General features: G+C 43.6%; 1 protein-coding gene across 2 annotated transcripts; it reads right to left on the reverse strand.

The window, feature by feature from the left end:
- Positions 1-273: 273 nt before the first annotated feature.
- DMAC2 (distal membrane arm assembly component 2) lies at positions 274-23,236 on the reverse strand. Of its 2 annotated transcripts, XR_013221358.1 has the most exons (8): positions 23,122-23,236; positions 20,901-21,082; positions 11,775-11,855; positions 11,170-11,309; positions 10,353-10,515; positions 7,744-7,938; positions 6,377-6,426; positions 274-905 (listed from the first exon to the last, which is right to left on the reverse strand). XR_013221358.1 is itself a non-coding variant. In XM_077285706.1 (7 exons), exons 1-6 carry the CDS (start codon positions 23,137-23,139, stop codon positions 7,773-7,775), a joined length of 750 nt encoding a protein of 249 aa, XP_077141821.1. In that variant the 5' UTR covers positions 23,140-23,236; the 3' UTR covers positions 6,447-7,652; positions 7,744-7,772. The 2 variants fall into 2 exon arrangements, 1 of the variants encoding a protein (XP_077141821.1); XM_077285706.1 differs by lacking the exons at positions 274-905; positions 6,377-6,426 and adding an exon at positions 6,447-7,652.

Below are 23,236 nucleotides of genomic sequence, written 5' to 3' on the forward strand. Positions count from 1 at the left end.
TTTTTTTTTTTTTTTTTTTTACCCTATGAACACCAACTTTTACATGACTTCCCTGAAAGAAGCCTTCTGGAATCTCTGCTTTTCGGGAGGATTTAGCATATTGGCCAAGAAGATTTCGGCAACTCTTCTAGGAGTCCGGGAGCCTCCTGCACAACCCGAGGAAGTCAGCAATTTTGCTACACTAGGAACACAGATCAGACGCTGCCACATCTAAACCAATCACAATTACATAAAGAAAAATAAAGCAGCGTAAAAACATTAAAAAAAAACAAAAACACATAAAACAACATATTTACATTTATTTAAGAAGTTACATAACAGCCATAGGCTATATAACCTCATAGCACAGCACCTGTTATAATCTCACTTTATTAACTACATTTTATTATTAACTACATTTTAAAGGACCACTTCCTCTATTGAAACAATTTTCATTACCTTTTATTGGTTTGTTATCGCTTTATAACCTTTCATTTTATTTACATCACATTTAAAGATCGTCCGCCATTGATGTAAACCATTACAGGGCCCATAGAAGTGGTCGCCATGTACAGACTGCGAGTTGTAAATACGGTACATGGACGAGGATAGGCAGTTAGAACTTTTCCCTCTTTCCCCCATCCTATCATCCATGTATGTGAGACATAATACTTTTAACAGTTTTATTGTTCTGGCAATGCATCAGGTGGCTCAGGATGAACAGTGCTGAAAATTCCTTTGAAATAGAAGAGTGTGGGCCTGCACGGCACCGATCCGTAACCTCAATATTGTGCTCGCCCTCGGTTTGCCAAAGTAGCGTCATGGTTGCTCTGCAACGATCATTTTGCTCAGTTGTTTGTATCAGAGCCATAGACTTTGAATCAAGCAGCGGAGACAGTTTTTTCACACTCCTCTTAGCCATGGATAAATATCGGATTACTCACCGGTAATGCTCTTTTATAGAGCCCACGACAGCACCCACTGAGAGAGGGGATCCGCCCCTAGGAACAGGAAACCTACAGAGAGATAAAAGGGGCGGCCCCCCCTCGCTCCTCAGTTGTTTTACAGAGAAAAAGGAGGAACCGCCGCCAGGTTTTTTAGTTTACCAGGTTTAGGCATATATATATATTTACAACTTCATATCATATTACTCTATCATATACATCTCCCTATTAAGACACCACGTGCAACTAAATAAAGAAAAGGGAGGGAATCGAATGGGTGCTGTCGTGGGCTCTATAAAAGAGCATTACCGGTGAGTAATCCGATATTTTCTATTCGCCACGACAGCACCCACTGAGAGATTTTCAGAGACTATATAGTGGGTGGGTTAACTGAATCAAGAACCGAAACCCCAAAGGTTAGGTCAGAAGCAGCAGATAGATCTAATCTATAGTGTCTATAGAAGGTGTTTGGTGAAGACCAGGTTGCAGCCTTACATATAAGGTCTATCGGCACATTCGCCCTCTCTGCCCAGGAGGTCGACACGGCTCTTGTGGAGTGTGCTCCCACATGCATTGGAGGATCTCTTCCTCCAGCTTTATACGCCAGGATTATGGCATCTCTAATCCAGCGTGATAGCGTGTTCTTTGTAACTCTGGAACCCTTGGTTTTCCCCTGGAAAGAGACAAAGAGAGCCCTACTCTTCCTCCAGTCCCTAGTCCTTTCTAAGTAGGCTAGAATAGTTCTCTTAACATCTAGGGTATGAAGCCTGGCTTCTTCTGGAGTCGAGTGGTCTTCATAGAAGGTAGGTAACAAGATCTCCTGGGATCTGTGAAAACTAGTGGCTACCTTAGGGAGATAACAAGGGTCCGTCTTTAAAATTATTCTATCAGATGTCACGGATAGATAAGGAGGGTCAATAGACAAGGCATGGAGATCACTCACTCTTCTAGCGGATACTAACGCTACTAACAGTATTGTTTTTAGCGAGATGTTCTTTAATGAGGCCTCATGTAGCGGCTCAAACGGGCTTTGTGTCAAGGCATCTAGGACCAGAGATAGATCCCACTGAGGCACCTGTGGTATATGAATAGGTTTTGATCGTTCACATGCTGATATAAAACGAGAAACCCATCTATCTCCCGCCACATCATAACTAAAGAGGGCTCCTAGAGCTGAAACCTGGACTCTTAGAGTATTTACAGACAGTCCCAATTCAAGTCCTTTTTGTAAGAACTCCAATATTGCAAATATAGGAACTTCAGCGGAAAGTTGTGCAGTATGAAATTGAAGGAATTTTTTCCAAACTCTGACATAGATTTGGGTAGTGGAAGGCTTTCTACTCTTCATAAGAGTATCTATAAGCCCACTGGAAAAACCCCTTAGAGTTAGTAAGTGCCTCTCAAATTCCATACCGTCAGATTCATGCCTTTTACCCGAGGATGGAAAAACGGTCCCTGAGACAACAGGTCCTTGGTCTGAGGCAGGATCCAAGGGTCTGTAGTCGACATCGCCCTGAGCCAGGAGAACCATGGCCTTTTGGGCCAGAATGGGGCTACCAACAGAACTCTTGCCCCCTCCTCCCTTATTTTTCTTATTACTATAGGTAATAGATTCCATGGAGGGAATGCGTAGGCCAGGTCGAATGTCCATGGCACCTGAAGGGCATCGAATATGTCGGGGTTGTCCAGTCTGCAAAGGGAAGCAAATGTTTTGACCTGACGGTTGGACCTTGTTGCGAATAGGTCTATTTGTGGCACGCCCCATCGGTCTGTTATCAGCCGGAAAACCTCTCTGCTGAGCATCCATTCCCCTTGATGAAGGGTATGGCGACTGAGGAAATCGGCACGAAAGTTGTCTATACCTCTGATGTGCACCGCTGACAAGGACAACAGATGACTTTCGGCTAACATCATGATGTCCGAAGAGACTTTCATAAGATTTTCTGACCGTGTACCTCCTTGATGATTTAAATAGGCTACTGCCGAGGTGTTGTCTGAGAGGACCCTTGTGTGAGAGCCTCGTAGCTGGGGAAGAAAGTGGAGTAGGGAATAATATATAGCCCTTAATTCTTTTACATTAGAGGAATTAGCTAATTCTGACCTGGACCAAAGGCCCTGAACTACCTGATCATCAAAATGTGCTCCCCAGCCCTCCGGACTAGCATCTGCTGTCACTATGGAAGAAGGGGTAATGACCCATGGTACCCCCTCTGATAGATTTCCCCAATCTAACCACCATGTAAGGGAGTGTACTACCTCTGTCGTTAAGAAAATTGTTCGATCTAAATGTACCCTATTTTTTGTGTCCTCCTGTAATACCAATTTTTGCAGCTGCCTGGTATGGAATTGAGCCCATTTAACCGCAGGGATACATGATGATAGTGAACCTAACAATGACATGGCATTTCTCAGTGACATATAACGATTTTTGATAGCTAAATCTACCTTACTAATGATCGAATGCTTTTTATCATCAGGCAACCAACATTTTTGGTCTACTGAATCCAAGAGGAGACCTAAAAATTTCTGACAAGTGACGGGTTGGAGTCTGGATTTTTCCCAGTTAATAATCCAACCCAGCCTTTGTAAAGAGGATACCACCTCCTCCAACCTTTGCTCACACTGTAAGAAATTTTTCCCCACAATTAGTAGGTCGTCCAGATATGGGATGACCAATGTGTCTTTTAATCGTAGGAAGGACATTACTTCCAAAAGTAACTTAGTAAAGACTCTAGGAGCCATAGACAGACCAAAGGGCATTGCTCTATATTGAAAATGACGAACTTGACCGTCTATAACTACTGCTACCCGAAGAAACTGCTGGTGCGACTGGTGTATGGGAAGATGATAAGCATCTTTGAGATCAAGTACTACCATGTAACAGTTAGGGAACAAATTTTTAATGGCTGATCGAATGGATTCCATCTTAAATGTTGTGGGTTTTATGAACATATTTAGTTTTCTTAAATTGAAAATAGTTCTATAGGATCCGTCGGGTTTTGTAATCAGAAACAAGGGGGAGTAGAACCCCTGCCCCGATTGAGATGATGGAACCTCTATTAAGACCCGTTTTGCAAGAAGGGACTTAACTTCTACTTCCAATGCTTCTTGTTGTAGTTTGGAGTTTAGGGAGGTGAGCCGAAAGGAATCCGGAGGTTTTCGGATGAAGTCTAGGGTGAGGCCTGAGGATATTAATTTTATGGCCCATGGGTTAACAGTTATTTCTCTCCACTGATTGATAAATCCCAGTAGTCTACCGCCCACTGGTGGAATAGGGTTCCCGGGATTTTTCGGCCGGTTTGAAGGGACGTTTGTTAAATAAATTGCCTTTCTGCCTGAAGTCTTTGTTCCTCCATTGCTCTTTAAAGCTTCCCTTTCTGCCAAATGCTGGCCTCCTAAATGCCCTTCTGTAAGCAGGAACAAAGGGATTAGGAAAACCTTTTTTACGCTCACCCGCCTTAGTGAGTATCTCATCCAGAATAGTTCCAAAGAGGTACTCACCCTGACAGGGTATGGCACACAACTTGGCTCTGGACTGGGCATCCCCCTTCCAGTTCTTTAACCATAAGGCTCGGCGGGCAGTATTTGCGAGGCTGGCTGTCCTGGCCGCCAGGCGGAGAGAATCCACGGAGGCATCGGATATAAATGCCGCAGCGCTCTTAATTAAGGGGATGGCTGCCCTCAATTTCTCTCTAGATATACCACTCTTGATATTCTGGTCCAGCTGGTCTAACCAAACCAGCATAGATCTACTGGTACATGTGGTGGATATTGCCGGCCTAAATGCAGTGACACAGGCCTCCCATGATTTTTTCAATAGTGCATCCGATTTCCTATCCATGGGATCAGATAAGGAGCCTGAATCTTCCACTGGTAGGGAAGAACGGCGGGAAGTGGATGCGACAGCCGCATCGACCTTTGGAACTTTAGTCCAGGTGTTTAAATCTTCGTCCTCAAAGGGGTAACGTCTCTTACAGGATACTGGTGTAAACCCCTTCTGCCCCTTGCTCCACTCTTTTTTAATGAGGTCTTTTATAGTCTGGTTTACTGGGAATACGTGGCCCTTTCGCTGAGATAGACCTGCGAACATAACCTCCTGGGCCGTTTGGGGTTCTTTAACCTCCGACACCCCCATCGTTTTCCTCACTGATTTAACTAGACTATTTACTCCCTCAGTCGGGAAACAGACATATTCCTCTTCATCTGAGGAACCAGACAAGTGGGAGACGTCTGAATCAATTTCCCCACTTTCCGCCGACGTGTCAGCATTAGGTGAGGATTTTCTCCTACTTCTTTTCTCAACACTGCCTGAGGGACCACCACTCAACGATTGGAGTTCCTCCCGAATCATGAGCCGTATTTCGTCCATTTTAACGGACTCCTCCTGCCGCAGGGTATTATCTATGCATGCCTGACATAACGTTTTTGAATAAGAGTCAGGCAGGGGCTCAATACATATAGCACACTGCTTGTGCTTGGTCTTCTCCTTGCTTTTTGCCTATAGGGACATGAGCAGAGGAGACCAATGTAAGCTCTGAAGGAGCTGAATACCCAAACATTCTGAAGCATACTATACCGATTGTTGGGTGGATCGTCCGGTCTGGGATGTGGAACGGGATGATCTCCTTCCTGATTTTTCAGTGGAATCACTCTTCCTGGAGTGTCCACTATTCTTTTTTGCAGCATTACCACTTTGCTTTTGTGGCTCTTCTACAGGGTGCTCACTGACTTCCTCGTGGGACGACATAATGCGCACTGTTTTTCCCTTCCTATCGGACCTTTATAGTGCGCCTATCAATCCAGCCCCCCAGCAGCTGCAACCCATTTTTTTTTTTTTTTCATTACCTGCCTCAGGACACCTGCGAACACCGCCAGGAGGAATCCAAGATGGCGGTTACCCCGGAAATGCAATGCCGACCTCCTGGGGTCGGCCATACTACATCCGGGATTCCGGACGCACTGCGCATGCGCCGGCGTCTGCCGCATTTTTCCGGCATTACAACCCCACACATCGTACCTGAGGGACCGGGGGGAGCCACCGCTGTTCCGTGCCACACCTTCCAGACCGGGATTGACCAGGTAACCATACCGCCATGGTCGTCCTTCCACAACGATGTCCCAGCAGGGAGATCGTTGGACTTTGCAGGCCCCACTATTTGGCCGCTGCAGACGAGGAGGGAACCAGCAGGAATCCTCGACTCTGCTTCCACTCGCTCTGGAGCCCCTGCCGCTCAGCAGAGACGTACAGGCGGCGTCCAGGCGAGTTTTTTTTTTTTTTTTTTTTTCCCAGACACCGCTGTTCAGTGTCTACAGAGATCTTCTCTGTGGGCTTCCTTCTAGGAACAGGAAACCAACTGAGGAGCGAGGGGGGGCCGCCCCTTTTATCTCTCTGTAGGTTTCCTGTTCCTAGGGGCGGATCCCCTCTCTCAGTGGGTGCTGTCGTGGCGAATAGAAAAGAAGTCTTTCCACAGAGATTTGGTTACAGTCTGCAGCCCACCGAAGTCTACGGAGGAGAAATAAGTTACTTGAGGGAGACAAACACAATGCAACTGATTAGTAGTAATTTTATCTCTCTCCAGTGCTGGATTCATAGCTACACTGCTCAATACAACAGTATAATGACCTCCATGATGCTGCTGCTGCTGCTGCCTTCCAGTGTGTGTTTTTATCTCTCCCTCTAGTGCTGAATTCAAAGCTATGCTACTCAGTACAACAGTATAATGTCCTCCTGCTTTGCACTAGGTGTTTTCTTTCACTACCAGTGCTGGATTCACAGCTACATTACTCACAACTGATGGACAATAAACTTTCATTCTGCTGCTGCTTCTGAGCATGTGCTACGTGGAGAAAGAGGAGCAAGAATCCTCATGTATGTGTTACTTCTTAACACTAGCTCAGAGACAACAGCAAATGAAAGATAACATTAGAGATAAAGCCTTCAGTTGGGAAATTTGGTGTTATTGCAAAATACAAGTTATACCATTGCCAGAATTAGTGCGAATCCTCGTGTATATACATATTCTAAAAACTCACCTGAAAGGAAGATATTAAAAGGGTATCCCAACCTGAAGTACCGTACTTTGTACCTATATCTGGTTAAGGACAAAAAAATGCCAGATGGATGGGGGTCTTGCTCGGCTGTTACCAAAAGAATAGGAAACATGCTGGACCGCTCCTTTATTAACACTCCTCCTAGCCATGGTCTTGCAACTGATGATCAGATGAGGACCCCCACTGATCTGGCATTAACTATTGGATAAGTGCTAGAGTAAGCAAAAGGATTTGCAGAGCCCTGGTCCATTGGCCTTGTCGGTAGTCCATAAGAACCTTCTCCTACCTGCCAACGTCCTCGGCGCCCATTCTCATTTGTAGGCTCATCATAACGCCATCATTGATGCATGGCATACGCAAAAGAGGCGCCGGGGATACCGGCAGGAAGAAAGGGGGTCTCAGGACTCTTTTCCACAGTCCCGCGGGGGAGGGGAGCATGTCGGGCCACCTCTCCATTCAGACGGTGCTTTGAAAAAGCTACATTCTCACATCAGAAAGGGTCTTGGAGATCAGACTCCCACCGATCAGCAAGTTATCACTCTTGAAAGCGAAACTCCAGTGAAAACCATAGTTTATAGAGAACAAGGAATGCTGGAAGATCTGAGCTTGGCAGAATTGTGAATGCAGCTCTGGACTATAATAAAGGCTGACCAAAAAGCATTTACAAATGTTCTCAAACTGTAAAAAAAAAAATTAATAATTCACAGATGAACATACACCTTAAACTGAAGATTTCCAAAAGATCAAAGCAGTAATGTGATCTGCTCACCTTAGCGGCCGGGTTTTCCATGACCAGATTCAATTTGTACACTCCGAGCTGGCAGCAATCTCCTCTGTATGAAGCCCATCCGTATAGTCAATCCCCACAATCTCACAGGCCGGCAACATTTCCTCCAGGAGGATTCGGGTTAACCCCTTATGGCTGACGGCAGGGAGGTCCGTCAGATCCAAATGCTTCAGATTCCTGAGGAAAGCCCCTCAAATTAGGCCACACCAATATCAGACTTATACAGTGCCTTGCGAAAGTATTCGGCCCCCTGGAACTTTTCCACCTTTTCCCACATATCAGGCTTCAAACAAAGATAACAAATGAAAATTTTTGGTGAAGAATCAAAAATAAGTGGAACACAATTGTGAAGTTGAACGAAATTTTTGGGTTATTTTAAATTTTTGTGGAAAATCAAAAACTGAAAAGTGGGGCGTACAATATTATTCGGCCTCTTTAACTTAATACTTAGTTGCGTTACCTTTTGCTGCGATTACAGCTGCGAGTCGCTTGGGGTATGTCTCTATCAGTTTTGTACATCGAGAGACTGAAATTCTTGCCCATTCTTCCTTGGCAAACAGCTCGAGCTCAGTGAGGTTTGATGGAGATCGTTTGTGAACAGCAGTTTTCAGCTCTTTCCACAGATTCTCGATTGGATTGAGGTCTGGACTCTGACTTGGCCATTCTAACAACTGGATACGTTTATTTGTGAACCATTCCATTGTAGATTTTGCTTTATGTTTGGGATCATTGTCTTGTTGGAAGACAAATCTCTGTCCCAGTCTCAGGTCTTTTGCAGACTCCAACAGGTTTTCTTCAAGAATGGTCCTGTATTTGGCTCCATCCATCTTCCCATCAATTTTAACCATCTTCCCTGTCCCTGCTGAAGAAAAGCAGGCCCAAACCATGATGCTCCCACCACCATGTTTGACAGTGGGGATGGTGTTTTCAGGGTGATGAGCTGTGTTGCCTTTACGCCAAACATATCGTTTGGTATTGTTGCCAAAAAGTTCGATTTTCATCTGACCAGAGCACTGTCTTCCAGATGTTTGGTGTGTCTCCCAGGTGGCTTGTTGCAAACTTTAAATGACACTTTTTATGGATATCTTTGAGAAATGGCTTTCTTCTTGCCACTCTTCCATAAAGGCCAGATTTGTGCAGTGTACGAGTGATTGCTGTCCTATGGTCAGACTGTCCCACCTCAGCTGTAGATCTCTGCAGTTCATCCAGAGTGATCATGGGCCTGTTGGCTGCATCTCTGATCAGTCTTCTCCTTGTTTGAGATTAAAGTTTAGAGGGACGGCCGGGTCTTGGTAGATTTGCAGTGGTGTGATACTCCTTCCATTTCAATATGATGGCTCGCACAATGCTCGTTGGGATGTTTAACGTTTTGGAAATCATTTTGTATCCAAATCCGGCTTTAAACTTCTCCACAACAGTATCACGGACCTGCCTGTTGTGTTCCTTGGGCTTCATGATGCTCTCTGTGCTTCAGAGAGAACCCTGAGACTATCACAGAGCAGGTGCATTTATACGGAGACTTGATTACACACAGGTGGATTATATTTATCATCATTAGGCATTTAGGACAACATTGGATCATTCAGAGATCCACAATGAACTTCTGGAGTGAGTGTGCTGCTCTGAAAGTAAAGGGGCCGAATAATATTGCACGCCCCACTTTTCAGTTTTTGAATTTCCACAAAAATTTAAAATAACCAATACATTTGGTTCAACTTCACAATTGTGTTCCACTTGTTGTTGATTCTTCACCAAAAATTCACATTTGGTATCTTTATGTTTGAAGCATGATATGTGGGAAAAGGTTGAAAAGTTCCAGGGGGACGAATACTTTCGCAAGGCACTGTAAGTTATTCACGACTGTCATCTAAGAGAACATAAGGACACACAACCCTCTATCCAACAGAATGCATCGTCAATCTACTGTGTTTTGACTGATAGGCTGCAGCGCTCACGTGACCGGACAATGTCACACAAAAGAAAGCAGAAAGAGTGCAGGGGCTGATAAAATAGGGGGCTGATAAAATAGTAGACAACCCTTTTAAATAACTACTAGGTGGTCCACAACCCCTGGGAGATGTGCTGGTTGACTGGTCTTATGCTGTGCAGGTGTGAAGAGGGTGCAGTGCTGTAACTCTATCATTCTCAGGATTGGAGTCCTGGAGGTTGGAAGCCCTAAAATCAGTAAGTGGTCAGTTTCTGCTTTTCATTTTTTCTTTTAAATCCTCCATATTATACCAGATATATGGGCACTTTTATTTAGTGCCAATTTTTATGGTCTTTACAAGGGGGCGTGCCTCATAGGATCCTCAGGGGCGTGCCTCACAGGATCCTCAGGGGCGTGTCTTTAGGCTGCAAAATTATCCTTTCAGCCACAGGTTACTTGCGTCTTTTTCACATTTTTTGATGCTGCATTAAATTAAGCTGCTTTGCTTTCGATATTTTATGGATACAGCCATGAGCGGATTACATGCGCTTTTTACCTGCCGATTTTTACTCATCTAATGCGAATTGTGTGTATTCTAGGCAAATGTCAAATTTATATTTTGATGGTCACATGGAAAAGTGTTTTTTTTCGGGGGGACACTCACTGCAGGTGGTGGAGGGTTGCCAGCCCTCGTTCCGTCACTTGCCGGCATCCAGCCAATGACAGGACTTCTAATGAATCCTTAAAAACGTGCAGCCGACTTAGAGCCCAGTCATCCAGGTGATGGCAGCGACTGAGGTTCAGCTCCCGCAGCTCCGACAGCGCATCTGTGCGGCAGAAAGACATCCACGTCAGAAAACCCATCACACGACGCTTCGTTTATCAGCTTGTCTGGTAATGTCTGTTCATGGATCGTATTCACGTCTGTTTTCAATGTATTTAAAGGGGGTGGTTCCATTTTTATTTGAAGAATGCATAAAGGGGTTGTCCAAAACTGGAGAACCCGTTTAAGCATTTTTCAACTAAAACTAGAACACCAGCTGTGGTTTGTGCTTTCCTCACCCTCCCCAGGTCAGGTGCCAAATCTCAACCAGAACTGGAAAATCCCTTTAAGCATATTTCAAATAAAATTAGAAACTGAGCTGTGGTTCGCGCTTTCCTCACTCTTCCCAGGTCTAATGCCGATACAGGAGAAACCATGAAAATTATTGTCTTATACATGATAGATATATATGAGAAGAGGACAGGGATTTCTAGAATAAACTGGCATTTTCTTCCAATCCTGGACAACCCCTTTATCTATAAAGATAGACTTAACATGGTATGATATACCCAAAACTGGGAAAGTTTCTGATCTTTGAAATTTCCTATTCACTCACAGCAAGCAGAGGTCTTGGAAAGTGTGACAAACTGAAATATTAGTTGCAGAACTTTCCATTCTCCATTACTCTACAGTGGTGCCCGGTCATCTGCGCTCTCACCGATGTTGCTCAGCCCCGTGTAGGTCACCATGCTTCCGCTCAAGTCCAGGCTCTCTATAGGAACGTCCTTGTGCTGCAGGAAATCCCAGGTGTAGCGCCTCCTGTGGTCTGGCCGAAACCACTCAGTGTGACCCTTGAACCTGGAGGAAAGAGATGGTGATGTATCAATGTAAAGGATGTAATGATATTAAACGGGGGTTGTCCCAAACCTGCAAGTTATCACACACAGGGGTCTGACCACTGGGACCGCCACCGACCCCAAGAACGGGGCTCTAAAATGCCCTGAGGGGCAACTCATTGCCTATGAGACTGCATGCTGTACTCCGGGTCAGTGGGGGTCCCTGCGACCAACAAAATATTACCCATCTTGTGGATAGGCGATAGCCTGTCGAATTGGGAAACCCCTTTAAGTTCTATCTTGGAAAGCTGGGTGGCAACCAATATGGGGGGTAAGAAAGTTCCCACAGGGGTTGTCAGCCATTGTTATTTATGCAATTCTCTAAATAAAATTTTTAAAAAGGGGAACCCTGACATTTGGTCATTTTAATTGTTCCCCATAGAAGAAAAGTTCTTCTCCCGTGCCATGTAGGGTGCGGCGGCCGTACCTCACTCCTCCGCTCTGCTCCAGGGTGTAGTATGCAGCAGCCGCGTTCTTTCCGTACAAGGATTCTGTGAGATAAAAGCGTCTGAAAAGAACAAAAAAATTAATTAAAAAAAAGGAGGGAGAAAATGTAAATCAGCAGAAGTAGTAATTATGAAACCGAACGTAGATTTATAGGATTTCCATACAGGCATTTTGGGGGTCGCAGCAGTCAGAATCCCGCTGATCAGTTATTGAGATCAATCAGAGATGATTTACCCCCTTAGATGTCGCAGTCAGTAGCATCTAAGTGACTAACAAAGGAAAGGGGCTCGCTCTGTACCTCATCGCCCGCCTCCGCCAAGATTGTGGGGCGCTGCTGGTTGCTGTGGCAGCCTGAAGCCAAACAAAAGCTTCCAGGTCTGTCAACGAAAGAAGCCTGACCATTGCAGGTTCAAGCCCTTTGGCTTGTCTAGGTAAAGGAGTCCAAAAACAGCACTTATTGCTTCTTTCTAAGCCCAACCATGTGCCCAAACGGGAGATTAAACCAACATATAGGGCATTCCGCTCTCCCCCCCACCCCCCGGGGGACCCACTTAACAAGTTATGGGGTCCGTGTCTCTGGTGGCACTGAAATGGAATATTTGTAGAAAAATCATCATTTTTATTTTGTGCCTTCCCCAGTGCACTAAGTTTCGGTAAAACACCTATGGGGGTCAAAATGCCCACTAAACCCCTTAATAAATGCCATAAGGGGGGGCGTTTCCAGAATTGGGTCACTTCTTGGGGTGTCTAAAACCAGAAGGCCCATAAATAAGAGAGCCGTCTCTTCACAGTTGGCACAACACAGATAACGAGAACATATTTTTGGGAAAAATGGCAATTTTTTTTTTTATTTTTTTTTTTTTTTACTTTGAACCATTCAAAGCACATTCATTTTTCTAAACACCCGTGGGGAACCAAATGCTCACTAGCCCCAAAACCTTTCCAGCTAAAACCATTAGGCAACTCCTTGCCATGCGCCCAAACAGTAATGTGAGACCATATATAAGGTATTGCCGTACCCCAGAGGAATTTTTGGAGTTCTAGTTTTCTTATTAGTCCTTGTTAAAAAAAAAAAAATGTATGACTAAAACTAAAATTTTAGTGGAAAGTTTACATGTTTCATTTTTGTTACCCATTTGCTTTAAAAAAAAAAAAAACCTATGGGGTCAAAATCCTGATTATATCTTGCCGGAGGCCGAAATGGTCTTCATAACTGGAGGCTAGGTGGGTACATATTAAGAGGTCCTTTTGTTTCAAAGACAATCCTGAATATCTTGGAAGAACCTCCGCACATTTACATATTAAACAACCTTTATCTCCCAAGGAATGGATCCAAGATCAAAGCTGGACTACAATGTCTGCAGGTTGTGAATGCAGGACAATGGCGCAGCCTCGGGGGTTGTAGGACCAGTCCAAGGTAGTCATGATGGGACCTTCTAAATGACCCTTTGAAAATCTTTTTATTAGAGTTTATAATATATTGTAATTTACAACATACATTTCCAATGATAATGCAGTAATATGGCAAAATTAACTATATTATGTCCCCAAACCCTCCCAACCCTACTTAAACCAAAAACATAAACCTCTAGACTCTGCGTACACCCAATCATAGAGGTGTCTCAAGGAATTGGTGAGTCACCACCAATCCGCTGCAATAAGTACCATTGGGTATTTTCAAATTGTGCTCTCAATTTCTCCCTAGTTTCCAAAGGGAGCGAAGGAATAAAAGCAACCCATGTAGAAAAGAATTTGCTTACTTGTCTTTCTTTGTTAGTCAATGCGTCTAGCCATTCCATTCTGAATATAAACTGTATTTTTGTGCGAATGAAAGGGAGTGAAGGAACTAAAGGATTCAACCACTGATGTAAAATACTCTTTCTAGTTGCTGAGGCCCATATTATAAGTGTTGCCTTGATATGTTTGGGTAATTTTTGAGATGTTTCATCTAGGATATTAAAGATAGCCCATTGTGGGGTAAGTGTGAAACCCACTCCACAAATGTTTTGCAGTTCTTTGTGTACCTTTTCCCAAAGTTCCCGGATTAGCGGGCAACTCCATAAGTGATGGTATAAGTCAGTATTATGGGCTTTACATTTGGAGCATGAGTAGACAATGGATGGGGACATCTTAGATTGCATGCTGGGTGTGATATAGGCTCTATGCAATATTAGAAGTGCCATATCAGTATAGCTGCTATATGGTAAAATTTTTCTTTGTGTCATGGTAGCCTCAAAAAGGTCACTCACCTCCAAGTCAGGCATAACCCTCAGCCATCTTGCCACACCCGTGGATTTCCCTTCCCCCACCCATTTTTTACGCAATATTGAATAGATGCTACTTATAGAAGCCGGATTAGATTTTGCATTCCGAATAAACCCATCCAAGTTGGCCCTCCCCACTGTCGTCTCCCCCAGTGTCTGACATTTTTGTACCAGGCTACGCGCTTGAAGAAATAAAAACGGTTTATTATTAAATAATGGGTATTGTTGTGATGCCTTTTCAAAAGATATTATTGAGAAATTAAGATCCAAGAGATCTACCACCTGCCTGCAACCCTGAGAGGCCAAAATCCTATAAAAAGACGGTGTGGAGCCCTCCAAGAATTTCGGGTTTCCCAAAAAAGTCTGGAATGGAGATAAATCATATCTCAAGCCACCAATCTTCCTACACAGTCGCCAAGTCTGCATCGTTTGCCAAAGTGATGGGTGGTCATGTATTCCCTCTGGGAGTTCCTCCCCACTTAAATGTAATAAAGATGGTAATGAAATGTGTGGGTAAAATTGTTGCTCTATTTCAACGTTTGCAAAATGAGAAAGACCCCTAATCCAGTCAATTGCATATCTGAGGTTAGCCGCTAAATTATATCTTCCCAAATCAGGAAAGTTAACACCACCCTCCAACTTAGTCGCTTGTAGTTTTGCGAGACTTATGCGTGATCTACCTCCAATTCCCCAAATGAATCTTCGAAAATTTAGGTTCAACAGATCCTGATCCGATTGAGTCAGGAGAAGGGGCAGAGTCTGAAAGGCGTATAGCAGTTTAGGAAAAATTATCATTTTAATTAAATAGCATCTACCAGAGAATGATAGTGAGAAGTGTTTCCAGGAGTGGAGGAGGTCAACTGTGGAGGAGATCAGCGGTCTATAATTAGCTCTATATAAAATAGATGGGTCTGCAGGCAACCGTATCCCCAGGTATTTAATGGATTCTTGGCACCAGTGGAAAGGGAATGTGGGGTCACTTAGCCTCCCGGATCTGAAAACTGCCAGGGCTTCAGATTTACTGTAGTTGATTTTGAAACCAGAGCATTTACCGAAACTCTCTAAAATAAGCATTATGGCCGGGATTGCCTTAACTGGGTTGGCAATAAATAAAAGGACATCATCAGCAAAGGCCGAGATTTTTACCGATGTAGTTCCCACCTTCACCCCCTCAAATGCCGCCTCGTTTTGTAATCTTCTCAGAAATGGGTCTAATGCTATGTTGAATAATAGTGGAGACAAGGGGCAACCCTGTCGGGTTCCCCTCTGAATCTCAAAGGGTTTGGATAGTACATTGTTCACGGACATTCTGGATAATGGTTTCCTATAAATTGTTTTGACCGCTTCACTAAACCACGGACCAAACTTCCGGAATGATAACAGGTCATATAAATAGTTCCAGGCTACTCTATCAAACGCCTTGTCCGCGTCTAGACTTACCACAATGGTTTTCATATGTTTATTAGCTCTACTATAAGATATGGCACTCACCGCTGTCCTAATGTTGAATGTAATGGATTTTCCGTGAATAAAACCAGTTTGTTGTGGTGATATCAATTTTGGCATTATTTTCTGTAATCTGTCTGCCAGAATTTTTGTGAAAATTTTAAAATCTGAATTTAATAATGAAATAGGTCTATAACCTTCGACCTGAGCAAGATCTTTACCTGGTTTTGGGAGAACAATAACCACCGCCTCATTGAAATAGTCCGGCATGTGACCAAGTCTAACTATCTTATTAAATAATTCACTCAAATGGGGAGCTATACATGGACCTAAGATCTTATAGTGTTCATTGCTGAACCCATCTGGGCCGGGTGCCTTGGATACTTTAAGTTTAGTTATAGTCTGTACAATTTCTGAGGGTGTTATTGGGGAATTAATAGTCTCTCTCTCTTCTTCCGTAAGCGCCGGGGCAAGGTTGTCTGTGAGGAATTCCCCGCTTCCTCCCCCTATTTCTGACTTATACAACTCACTGAAAAAAGAACGGAACTCATCCACTATCTCTTCATTTTTAAATAGGGTGTGACCACTGCATTGTTTAATTTTGTGTATTCTCGTTTGTTTCCTATATGGTTTTGTGAGAGATGCCAACACCCTCCCCGGTTTGTTACCCCATTTAAAGTATTTTTGTTTTTGGTAGTCTAAGTTAAATAAAGCCAATTCATGTGCTAAAGTGTCTGCATCTTCTTTTGCCCTCAAATATTTTTCCTTCGTCGATGGAGTGTTATTTAGTTTGAAATCTTTGTATGCTTGGGTTAGTGAATTCTGTATATCCCTAGCTTTATTCATTATTTCTTTTTTTTTATGACTGACATAAGAAATAATTTGACCTCTCAACACGGCCTTAGAGGCCATCCAGAACAGGTGTGGATTATCACAGTGGACCTGGTTATCATTTTTATATACTGCCCATGACATTTGTAGGTATTTTTTAAAATCGTCTGATTGGTATAGACGGAAAGCGCCACCTCCGTTCCTGATGAATTGGGGATACTAATTTGGTCTGAAATGTCACCGGGGCGTGATCCGAAATATGAATGTTTTGTATGTTTGATTGTGTTACTAAGGGTAACAGAGATTCATGTATCAACCAGCAATCAATCCTGGCATGTGTATCATGTACATGGGAGTAATGAGAGTAGTCCCTCTCCAAAGGATGTTGTAGCCTCCATATATCAATCAAATCAAAGTGATCTATTAGTAGTTGGATGCCACTATTCTGCAGTGAACGATGAGTGTCTTTAGGGTTAGATCTATCCATGAATATGTCTGCTACTTCATTGAAGTCACCTCCCATGACCACCCGTGATGTATCCCATCCCGCCAGTCTCTCTCGTAATTTAACTTGAAACTGAACCTCAGGTGTATTTGGGGCGTAAATGTTGGCTAGATTGAAACACATTCCCTCAATCATGATTTTGACTAGCAGAAATCTGCCTTGAGGATCTTCTAAAGTGTCTAGTATTTCATAGTTGAGGCCTTTATATATCAGTATAGCTACCCCTCGTTGTTTTTTTGTATATGAGGCCTCAGCACAGAGTGTATATTTCCTGCTAAACATAGAAGGGTGTTTACCCTTAACCCAATGTGTCTCCTGAAGAAAAATAATGTGGAAATTCTGTCTCTGCAGGAAATGTAGAACCTTTTTCCTTTTGACCGGGGAATTAAGTCCATTGACATTCCATGAGCACCATTGTAAAGAGCGGATAGTGGTATCTTTGGTGCCTGCCTGATCAGTCATTAACCTATCCCTTTTCGGGTGATCATCAGACCCACCTGTATAAGTTGTAAATGAGATCCCCACCCATCCCAGCGAGTAGGTGTAAGATCTCCCTGAACCCAAGATATAAGTGTACATAAGCAGAGCCCATCCCCCCCTCCCCAATTCTCTCCCCAATTTAATTCTATAACAATAACAGGTGTACTCAACCTTAAAGTGAACATAACATAAAAAATAAACACGCCGCTTAGGGGCATAAAAATGTTAGCACAAGTAAGATATCACTTAATGACATATTAAAGTAGCTTTCGTATCATGAATTAACAGGACTAGAGTGAGCCTGAGATGCTTCATGAAGGAATTCCAGGGCCTTTTCTGGATCACTGAAGGACCTGCTTTTCCCCTCCATAACGAAGCGTAGAATTGAAGGATACTGCAGATTGAAGCGAATATTCTTATCCACCAATATTTTGCAAGCGGGATTGAAAGCTTTGCGTTTAGCTGCCATGGCCGCTGAGTAGTCTTGGAATAGCAATAGTTTGTGGTTTTCATACATCAGAGTACGTTGTTTCCTGAATGCTGCCAAGATACGAATTTTATCCTGAAAGTCCAGGATTTTGAAAATGACCGGGCGCGGCCTGACCCCTTCTCCCCCTCTTGGGGGTCCTAGTCTATGTGCTCTTTCAATGGCCACAACGCCTGATGTTGGCAATACTCCAAGGGCTCTAGGCAACCATTCAGATGTGATTTTAACTAGTTCTGAGGAAGGAATCGACTCTGGGAGGCCTATAAGTCTCAGATTGTTACGACGGGACCTGTTTTCAAGGTCATCTACTTTGTCTATTAAATCCGAAATAATCTTTTCTTTATCATCTAGTTTGTTTGTGAGAGTTATGGTAGAGTCCTCCAGGTCTGAAATTCTTTGTTCCGCATCTGTTATGCGTGCTCCCTGGGTATTAACTTGAGAGACTATCGTGTCCAATGAAGTTTGAAAAGCTGCCAATCGATTGTCTATCTCAGGCATCAACCGTTCTATGATAGCGGTTGCTATTGACTGTGGGTTGTCTGTGTTAGTGTCTGCAACTGATGATATCGGAGATGTACCTGCCTGGTTACGTGTAGAACTTCTGCCAGCCTTGGTACCCTTGCCCACATATTTATCCATGGTGAGATGGGAGCCCGAGATATTTGTTAAGTTGTTAGTGATATCTTTGTGCTTGATAGCTACATCTGTGGATGCCTTACATTATCACAACAGGCAAGCATTCACCTAGATCGCTGTGACATCCAAACATGGTGCAATGATGCTGTGGTTACTATAGAACTATGATAAAAACCAGTTCTGGACTTTTGCTATACAGATTGAGAAAATCACCCTGTAACAGGTGTGTCTTCTTACAGAAAAGACTCTCTCCTTGTGGCTGATTTAGACCAGGGGCGCTGCATCCACTCTCCTACATCAGCGTTGCTGCTTGCTACAAGTCTCCACCAGACCGTGCTCACAATATGGGGGGGGATGTCTAGTGCACCTTCCTCCCTGGGGCTTCAGGTCTCGTTACTTGCACCAGCTCCCCTTGTGCCAGGATAGTTTATATGTCCCCTGCGCTGCTCACCTTGTCCTTGTAGCAGCAGTTATAGTTGCGGTTCAGCGGTGCAGCTCACCTCTCCTCTCTGGCTGTGTGTAACGAGCTGTGAGGGCTGGCGCGCTTTCTGGCAAGATGGCGCCGGCTCACCTCCTTTTTCCCGCTCTGAGCTTCTGCGCCTCTCCGGAGCTGTTCACCGCTCCTGCACGTCTCCGGTCCTCCTCAGTGGCTCCTGTTCTCCTCACCAACCTAGGTTAGTGCCTCTGCGTGCCGCTCACTTCCTTTCTCCGGTCTCTCAGCCGCCTTCTCCGCCGCCGACCCTGCTGGCCGGGAACTGTGCAGAGTGCTGAGTGCTGCACTGTATGTGGCGCTGAATGCGCCTCTTGACTCCCGGGGAATCCGGAGAGCAGGGACCACCGTCGGTACCCCTTGTCCGGTCCTTATCCTGATCTCTGGGTGAGATAAAGCGGCGCTTTGGATAAAATTAGCGACCTTAACCCAGGAGCTCTGCTAAGAAGCGGCCATTCACTAGCTCCGCCTCCCGGAAGTCCCCTAAATGACCCTTGAATCTCGAATTCTTCCTGGATCTAAAGGTCCCCGTACACATTAGACCAATGTCCGAAGCACCAACCGACCGCGAAAGCTTCAGCACACCGCGACAGCTTCAGCACACCGCGACAGCTTCAGCACACCGCGACAGCTTCAGCACACCGCGACAGCTTCAGCCAACAGCGACAGCTTCAGCACACCGCGACAGCTTCAGCCAACAGCGACAGCCGATACTTTAAAATGTTTCATCGTGTTGGACAAATCGATCGTTGGGGGAGATAAAGATCCGGCATTTTCAATTTCGGACTGCAGATCCTTTTGTTCTTTGGAGATGTGTTCGGGGATGGCTCTCTTCTAGAGAACAGAGGAGCAGTCGGCAGAATGAGCGCGCCAATATGGCCGACAGCCACCTAACTTATGGGGCCGGCTTAAGAGTACCAACTTCAGGAAGGTGCTGAAGTCTGGAGATTTCAAGTCAGTGATGTCATTGGATGGGGGACCGGCATAATACGGGCTATACTTGGCTGTGTGGGGCTAATTAAGAGGTGGCGCAGGGTAAGGGCGCGACTACTCTTTCCAATGGCGGCCGTTAAATGACGGCCGCTCGACTACACGTTTGCCAATCAGTGGTCATTCAATGGTCTGTGTAGACACGATGACCACGATTCCAATGTGCACTGAACTAGTAATAGATTGTATAAGCGGTCATTACTCTCGGCAGCACAGATCCTGTTTACATAAAATGATGTGCTGCCGAGAATAATGATTATTTTATTTTTTTTAAAGCAAGCTTAAAAAAATCACTTCCAAAAGAAAAAAGAATGGTCATTTCAGGCCCCAAGATCCAGCATTATAGTGTGTTCACACTACCTGTGTCCTCAGAGACGAGCCCGCACTTCCTTTTATGGGGGAAGGGGAAAAGGGAAGTGATTCCAACACAGTGCAAGTGACCATTATCAAACCCCTTTAAAGATCCAGTTGCTTTTATTGCTAATTTATTATTACCTGGCACCTCAAAACACACCTGTAAGTACATTTTCAGAGGGGTGTTGTAAAAAAAATAAATAAATAAATAAAAAATAGGGGGATTTGTATGGTTTTGGTACCACTGTAATAAATTCCTGCTAATTCTACAGTCCAAAAGTTAAAGAAAAGGAAAAACAAAAGTGTCGGCGGACCAGCACACTGGGGCTCTGAGCAGAGTTAAAGAGGTATTATACACCTTTGTAATCAATTTTTTCTTACTTTAATACTTACCGTACTTTTTTTTTTTTTTGTCTAAAAATTATTTTTGTAATCGGATTTTATTAAAAATGCTGCCCCGTTCACCTTCTATAGCCTCTGTGTCGCTGACTGCAGAAGGAGTTAACTGAGAATCAGTCAGTGAGCTCGTTCTGACAGTCCTATCGGGGAGTTTCTATGGCGGACCACCACCTTCTCTATCTATAGGATGATGCGGACCCCCATCTCTAGCACAGAATACTTACTGATTCTTCTTCTTCAGGCTCCAGAACTTGTAGCTGAAGCTCCACTTCATTAGAGCCTGGACGGAGGGAGAGTGAGTTAGAAGATACTGCAGGACCGTCTCCTTGGTTTGAGAAGAAGAGGTGGACGATTGGTAGCATCGGATCCCATGACTGATGGGTGGCAGCGCTCTGACACTCTGCACCTGAGACCAGACAGGAGAGACAATTACAAATTATAACCCAACATTCCGAATATTTAACCCCTTATTGATGCAGCCATTTTTTCGCTTTCTATTTTTCTTTTCCCTCCCCATTTCCCAAGAGATAGACCTTTTTTTTTTTTTCAACCCCTTCACGACATGTGCCGTACATGTACGCTGCATGTCGTGTCTCTCCCTTTGAGGTGGGCTTCGGCGCTGAGCTCACATCTTTCCTGGCACATGTCAGCTGATTTGAACAGCTGACATGTGCCTCTAACAGCCGCGGGTGGAATCATGATCCACCAGCGGCTGTTAACCTGTTAAATGCCGCTGTCAATCTCATTTAAATGTGATCGCATCGGAAGCGCATCACTAACCCGGGGTCTGAAGGAGATCCCTGTGGTTGTCTGCTACACACCGGCAATCTGATCATCGCAGCTTCTAGCCTCCCATGGAGACTATTGAAGAAAGTGAAAAATTAAAAAAATGTTTTTAAAAAATAAAAAACTATAAAAGTTCAAATCACCCCCTTTCGCCCTATTCAAAATAAAACAATTAATAAAAAATTAAAAATACACATATTTGGTATCGCCAAGTTCAGAATCGTTCGATCTATCAAGATAAAAAAAGAATTCATCCAATTGGTAAACAGCATAGCAAAAAAAAAAAAAAAAGTCAAAACGCCAGAATTACATTTTTGGCCGCCGCAACATTAAAATGCAATAACGGGAAATCAAAAGATTGTATCCACACCTAAATGGTATCAATAAAAACGTCCGCTCGGCACACAAAAAATAAGCCCTTAACCGACCCCAGATCACAAAAAATGATGCAATTTTTATTTATTTTTTTTAATACAAACTTTGGATTTTTTTTTTTTCCACCGGTTAAATTAAAAAAGAATCTAGGTATGATTGATAACTACGAACCCGTAATGACCTGGAGAATCATAATGGCAGGTCAGTTTTAGTATTTTGTTAACATGGTGAAAAAAATCCAAAAAAAAGTTGTGGAATTGAACTTTTTTTGGCAATTTCACCGACATTGCAATTTTTTCCCCATTTTGCAGTATAGGATATGGTAAAACCAATGGGGCCGTTCAAAAGTACAAGTCGCCCTGAAAAAAAAAAAGCCCTCACGTGGCCATACTGACGGAAAAAATTAAAAAAGTTATGGCTCTGGGAAGAAGGGGAGCGATAAACGAAAAAACTAAAAAGGGCTAAAAAAAAAATAGAAAAATTAAATATATAGAATTCCAGATTTATTTTTTTATTCTTTTCGTTATCGTAACATTCACTGTGTGATAAAAATGATCGGGCAAAACAATTCTCCAGGTCAGTTAAAAATATTATAACAATAATTTATTATTTATATAACACTACGGTTAACACCATGAGCAAAGAAAATAATTTAAAAAAAAAATTATATAGAAATGCCGTTTTGCATTCGCCACCCCGGACCTAAATATTGAAATAAAAACCAATCAATACCGCAAAAATTGCATCAATAAAATGTTCAGCTCACCACGCAAAAAAAAAAAAAAAAAAAAACAAGCCCCCATTGCAGTTAGGGGACTTAGCAATTTATTTTATTTTTTTTTGTTAAGAAAAAATAAAAAAATAGAAAAGTTTTGTTTTTTCAAAGTAGGGGACAAGAAAAGAGAAAAATAAAATGAACCAGTCACGAGATGGTTAAAGAACAACTTCAAAAGGCAAAAACTAGTCACCTGCCCACAACAACCAATCAGATTCCACCATTCATTTTTTCCAATAACATTTAAATAAAAGCAGCGCCCCGATTGGTTTCTTTTCTCCACCGCTCCATAGAGGAAGCAGCTGCTACCGTATTACACTAAGTATACGGGAAGAGAGCGTCATACCACGTTACGGTAACTCTGCAGCCCTGATAGGCGGTAACTACAGCAGACTCGCTTAGCGTGTGACCCGTGTCCATAACAGCGCGCACATATACCGGTATATACGCAGGCGCCGGCGCTCTGCACGGGTTTTGTACGGCAAAGATCTCTCTCATCAGTGACCTACCGCTCTGGACGCCGCCATGTTTGACGTAGACCACGTGATGAGAGCTCACTTCGTTGATTGGTGGATATGTTGAAGGTGGGTGTGGCCTACAGCCTGGTTCTATATAATGCTGAGA

Source organism: Ranitomeya variabilis, chromosome 2 (assembly GCF_051348905.1).
Source record: "Ranitomeya variabilis isolate aRanVar5 chromosome 2, aRanVar5.hap1, whole genome shotgun sequence".
Classification (NCBI taxonomy): domain Eukaryota; kingdom Metazoa; phylum Chordata; class Amphibia; order Anura; family Dendrobatidae; genus Ranitomeya; species Ranitomeya variabilis.

Coding starts and splice junctions, on each gene's coding strand:
- DMAC2 (XM_077285706.1), bottom strand. Junction 11,856..20,900: donor AGCCTGAAGAAGAAGAATCA/GTAAGTATTCTG, acceptor TGTTCTTTTCAG/ACGCTTTTATCTCACAGAAT. Junction 10,516..11,169: donor CACGGGGCTGAGCAACATCG/GTGAGAGCGCAG, acceptor TCTGCCGCACAG/ATGCGCTGTCGGAGCTGCGG.